Below are 5,780 nucleotides of genomic sequence, written 5' to 3' on the forward strand. Positions count from 1 at the left end.
ATTTAAGGATAAGGAATTACCGAAGGATAAGGAATTATTTCAGGAGAAAGGTTTATTTAAGGATGTGCCACAGGTCCCCACGGAGCAGTTTGGGAAGCAGGAATCCCAAAATGTATCCCAGGGGATGATTTTTGGGAAGCGGAAGGGGGGGCTGTGATCCCAATCCCACCATTATCCATGGAAAACAAACCTGTGCTGGATCCAACCCCTCTGCTTTGGGAGATCATGGAAGAGCATCCAACTTATTCCCTCTTCTCCGGCATCTCCCAGATCCCAAATCCCAGCGTTCCCAAATCCCTCCAGAGAGAAAATTCCTTCGCCTTCTCCTCCCACAAAAAGCTTCTCCCTGTCCTGGATAACAAAATTCCTGGCTCTCCATGCAATTTGGGTGGGAAGGGAGTGGAAAGATCCTGGAATTCCAACCCTCCTTCCATGGGCAGGGACATCTCCCACCATCCCAGGGTGATCCAAGCTTTCCTTGGACACTCCCAGAGATTCTCTGGGAATTCCAGCCCAGCCAAGAACTCCTTCCCAGTATCCTATCGAACCCTCTGGCGGTGGGAAGCCCATTCCCTGTTATCCCATCGCTCCAGGCCTTCTCCAAAGTCCCTCATCCAGGAAAAACACGACATCCCAACGGATGGATGGATGGATGGATAACAACTGCAATCCCAAAATCCATCTGCAGACACATTCCCAGCTCCACCACGCCCCAAATCCCTGCCCCAGCCATTCCCAAGGAAAAGGGGGCTCCACATCCATCCCAAACAACCACATTCCAGGCGGGAAAAGCCTCCTGTCCATGGAATTCTCCCTATGGAACAGCCGAACCCGAGCCAGGAGCCACAACCATTCCCACCAACATTCCCAACAATATTCCACAGCCAGGGAATGGCAGAGCAGCTCTGGGATGCTCCTCTGAGAATTCCCAAGCCAAGGCAGCCGGAGAGGGATGCAGATTCCCAATGATCCCAATTAATTAGCGCTGGTTCCGGGCAAATCAAACCCCCCCAAAATCAGACACGGGAAAACGGGAATTCGGGGAAGAGATTCCGGATTCCCGCCCCCCCTGCCAACCTGAAAATCCTGGAAAACCGCCTTAAAAACAAAGGAACAGCCTTAAAATTCCCTTTGTTTGGAGGAGAAAAGAGGAGCCAAAACATCCAGGACCGGCACCACATTCCCAAAATCCAAGAGCCCAACTTGGGGAAGCCTTTGGAATGTTCATCCCTACCTTCCTTGGCGGCCACCTGCGTCCTGGTGGGAACTGGGATCCTGCAGATCCTGTGCCTGGACACCTGCGCCGGGATTTTGGGAGAGGAGCGTTTGGGAGCGGCCGAAGTTTTTCCCCGCGCGGAATTTTTCCTCCGGAGGTGGAAGCGGCTCCTGAGGGCTGCGCCGGGGGAGATGTTCTTCTTCTCCGTCGGGAATCTGGGAATGGGAAAGGTCACACGCTTAGGAAGGGGGGCTGGAACATTCCCAGGGCTCCAGAGGGAAAAGGGGAGGCGCCGAATCCCACCGGGAAGCTCCTCCGGATAAGGGGGAGAAGCTCCGAGGGGGAAAATTCCCGGGAAATTGGGGGGAACGGGAGGGATTTCCGGCAAAGAACAGCTGGAGAAGGAGGGATTGGATGGTCAAATTCCTTCATTGCCTTCTGCTCGACGGATGGGAGGGATGGAACGGTGGAATGGGGGAATTAACGGTTGGAATTTCGGTTGGAAAAGAGCTCTGACGTCATCAACCCTTCCCACGGCACTTCCAAGGCCACCCCTGATCCGTGTCCCCAAGCGCCACATCCACAGGGATCCCCAGTCCCTGCAGGGCAGCCTGAGCACCTTTTCCAGGAAGGAATATTCCCAATATCCCACTAAACCTCTCCCGGCACAGTTTGGGGCCGATTCCTCTCACCCCGTCCCTTGTTCCCTGGGATTGATCCCGAATTCCCACCTGGCAGGAAGGTCTTCCCAATCCCCCTTTTCTCCAGGCTGAGCCCCACCCCCCCGCTCCCTGAGCCATTCCTGCCGCTCCAGCCCCTTTCCCAGCTCCGTTCTTTTCCCTGGAAATGCCCCAATCCCTCCGTATCCTGGAATTCCCGTATACCTGGGAACCTCAAAATCCCAGGATTTGAGGTGCCTCCTCAGTTCCCAGCACAAGGGGAATGATCCACGATCCCTCCCCTGATCCTGCTGGATGGAGGGAGTCCCCAACTGCCAAGAAATCCACAACATTCCCAGCTTTTCCCTCCCTTAGAGGGATTTTCCCAGCACAGCCAGTTTTCCCAGCGAAACGAGGGAAAGGCAAGGATGGAAAACCTGTGGGAAAACACCGAGCAGAGGAGCTGGGAAACACCGAGCAGGAAACCCAATTCCCAATTTGGGAATCCAAAATCCCAGATTCCCAATCCATTCCATGGAGGGATGGCATCACCTGGATCGGTTTTCCAGGTGGAGAGAACGCAGGGAGGGAAACACCCCCGGAATGCTGAGCTCCCATTCCCAGCTCCATCCCAGGGTTTTATAGGGATAGACAACGATCCAAGACAATTCTCCCGGTTTTCCAAGACCCAAACGCGATTTTATGGGAATTGGAAAATTCAATCCAACAAAACGCAGCTTCCTTTGCCGAGCGAGGAGGTGTCGGAGACCTCAGGGAATCCCGGGATCCAACTGGGAATTCCCAACTGCAGGAGGATGTGGAGCTGCTGGAGGAATTCCAGAGGAAACCCTGGAGATGCTCCAAGGGCTTGGAGCCAGGCTGGGAGAGCTGGGAATGTTCACCTGGAGAAAGGAAACTCCAGGGAAAACTTGGAGCCACTTCCAGGGCCTGAAGGGGCTCCAGGAGAGCTGGAGAGGGATTTGGGATGAGGGATGGAGGGACAGCACACAGGGAATGGCTGCCCAGGGTTAGGTGGGATATTGGGAAGGGATTCCTGGCTGGGAGGGTGGGGAGAGGCTGGGCTGGAATTCCCAGAGAAGCTGTGGCTGCCCCTGGATCCCTGGGAGCGTCCAAGGAAAGCTTGGATCACCCTGGGATGGTGGGAGGTGTCCCCGCCCACGGCAGGGGGTTGGAATTCCACAATTTTTTCCGCTCCCTTCCCACCCAGCCCATTCCACGACTCCACAAACACCCCCTCCACCCCTCTCCCTGCAATTCCACAGCCACGATTCCCACGGGATCCCGGGGAGGAGGGGGGGAAAAACAAACCCCCAACTCCACTCACCCCACATTCCCTCTCCTCTTGATGATCTTGGTCCGACTCTTCACTTTGTAACTGGATAACGGAGCCTCTCCCGAGGATTTCGCCGCTCCCGGAGCAGCCCCGGGATGAGGAACGCCGGGATGAGGAATTCCAGGAGCCGGAGGAGGAACGCCAGAATGAGGAACTCCAGGAGCCAGAGCAGGAACGCCGGGATGAGGAATTCCAGGAACGCCGGGAGCCGGAGTTTCCCGCTGCTCCTGGGATCTCCAGCGGAATGCCGAGCTGGAAGTGGAGGGCAGGGCCTGCAGGGTGGACGCTTTCCACTTGTATTTGCTGGGAGACGCCCCCAGCTTGGCCGGCATTCCCGGTTTTTTCGCCTTGCCTCCCAAATCCGTCCTGGCGGTGGGTTTGGCTCCTCTTTCCGCCCCAACGACGAGGCCTTTCCGGGGGGTCCCCACCCACCTCCTTCCCAGGCGCCAGCTTTTCCCGGGATTCGCCACCCAGGTGTAGTTGTTCCTGCGGAATTTGAGGGCTTTGCCGGAGACGGGAGGTTTGGGAACGCCGGGAATTCTGCTCCCACCCGGAGCGGGAACGGAGGACATCCCGTCGTTGCCGAAGAGTTTGGGATGCACGGGAACATCCCGGATTTCCTCCCAGCTCCTCCCCGGCGACGGCGGCTCCGCTTTGATCCGGACGGAATTCCCGGCCGGCTCCCGCTCCGCGAATTCCAAAGGTTCCTGCGGCTCCGATTTCAGCGTCACGGCGCTCTCGCTGCTGCTTCCAGAGGGGGAGAAGCTGCTTCCCGCCCCAATTCCAGGCAGGCACACGGTCCTGGACGTGGAGCTAAAGGATATGGATAGGGAAGGTCTCTCCTCTTCTCCGTACGGAGATCCCGGGATGCTTTTCCCGCCTCCCGCCGGAGCCGCCGCCGCTTCCCGCCCGGAAAACTCCCTGGAATCTCCCCCATCTCCGGCTCTCTGCGGCACCTGGATGTCCACCACGATATTCCCGTCGGTGGTGAAATCCACGTGCCTCTCCGGCGACGATTCCGGAGGTTCCGGAGCCGGGATATCCCCGGAACTCCCAAAAACCCGGGAAGCGCTTCCAGCCTCGGAGGCCGAGCCGGGCAGCCGGTTATCCAGGGAGTATTTCTTCCTCCAGGAGTGAGTCTGGCGCGGGTGGAAATTCCTGGGAGGTTGGAAATTCCTGGAAAAGGCTCCTCCCCTCTGGCTGTAGGAGGCGCTCCGGGGGTTGTTCCACCTGGGAAGCGCCGTGGGAAGCGGGCGCGGAGCATCCCCGTGGATGTTCCGGTGGCTGTTGATGAGACCTGGGAAAAAGGGGGGGGGTGAATCCTGGATCCCACGGGAATTTGGGAGCGGCACGTTCGGGTTTGGATAAACCCCGGGGGGAGGAAAAGTTATGGAATTGCGGGATGGTTTGGGTGGGAAGGGAGGGGGAAGATCCTGGAATTCCAAGCCCCTGCTCCCACCATCCCAGGTTGCTCCAAGTCTTCCCGGCCTTGGATACTTCCAGGGATCCAGGGGCAGCCACAGCTTCTCTGGGAATTCCATTCCAGCCTCTCCCCACCCTCCCAGCCAGGAATTCCTTCCCAATATCCCACTAACCCTGGGAAGCCATTCCCTGTGTCCCGTCCCTCCTGCCATTCCCAAACACAAACCCGGCATCGGTGAGGTTGGAAAATCCCTCCGAGCCCACCGAGTCCAACATTCCCAGGGGATCCACATCCACAGGGATAATTCCCCTCAGGAATGGTGACTTTCCAACCCCTTTCCAGGAAGGAATATTCCCAATATCCCACCTGACCTTGCCCTGGTCGTTCCCTCTCATCCCATCCCTCATCCCCTGGGATTGATCCCAAATCCCACCCGGCTCCCCTTTCCTATCAGGGAATTCTTGGGGATGAGAAGATCCCTCCAATCCCTCTTTTTTCCAGGCTGAGCCCCCCCAGCTCCCTGAGCCATTCCCGGTTCTCCAGTCCCTTTCCCAGTTCCTTTTCCCCCAAGGAAGCTCCAAGACTTTTCCCTGCTGAATCCCTCTGGGATCCAGGAAAAAAAAAACCACCACCTGGATCATAAATCCCTGTTTATTCTAGAAAATCCTTTCCCAGGAGTGATTCCCAAAGGATTTTGGGATCCTGGCATTTCGGGCAGGGAAGTTTTTCCTCCTCCGGAGCTGCCGGAGGAGCTGAGTCAGCACATTCCTGCTGGGAAAAGCCCAAGGAATGTGTTTTCCTGCCTCTCCTCCCTCCCCCTTTGCCTGGGAGCTCCCGGATGGAGGAGGCGATTCCCAAATCCTGAGGGGCCTCACAAAAATCAGGAAAAATCAACTGGAGGGAAAAAAAAACGGGGAGGAATCGGTGCCGAAAAGAATCCCGGGGCTCTCCGGAGCTTGGGAAGAGCCCTTGGATCCAGTCCCCCCATGGATACACCCATTCCACCCCTGGAACAGGGAACGGCCCCTTCCCAAAGCCAGGGGGATCCCAGATTTTGGGAATTCCAACCCCCCCCCTCCCAGCGCTCCGTGGGCTCCGATCCCTCCCTCGGCATTCCTGGATCCCCTC

The 5,780-nt window shown here is 57.4% G+C and overlaps 1 protein-coding gene across 1 annotated transcript in view; it reads right to left on the minus strand.

Annotated features, from left to right (window-relative positions):
* Positions 1–1,203: 1,203 nt before the first annotated feature.
* LOC114072165 (zinc finger CCCH domain-containing protein 3-like) overlaps positions 1,204–5,780 on the minus strand; it is a gene marked incomplete at its 3' end in the record, with an annotated part of 18,842 nt that continues 14,265 nt past the window's right edge. Inside the window, exons 2-3 of the mRNA XM_027910086.1 lie at positions 3,221–4,533; positions 1,204–1,431 (exon numbers count right to left, since the gene is read on the minus strand). Of these exons, the coding sequence (XP_027765887.1) occupies positions 1,204–1,431; positions 3,221–4,533 (1,541 nt within the window). The remainder of the gene's footprint in view (positions 1,432–3,220; positions 4,534–5,780) is intronic.

Source organism: Empidonax traillii, unplaced genomic scaffold, assembly GCF_003031625.1.
Source record: "Empidonax traillii isolate 1590-97213 ecotype Southwest subspecies unplaced genomic scaffold, ASM303162v1 scaffold2713:size37999, whole genome shotgun sequence".
NCBI lineage: Eukaryota > Metazoa > Chordata > Aves > Passeriformes > Tyrannidae > Empidonax > Empidonax traillii.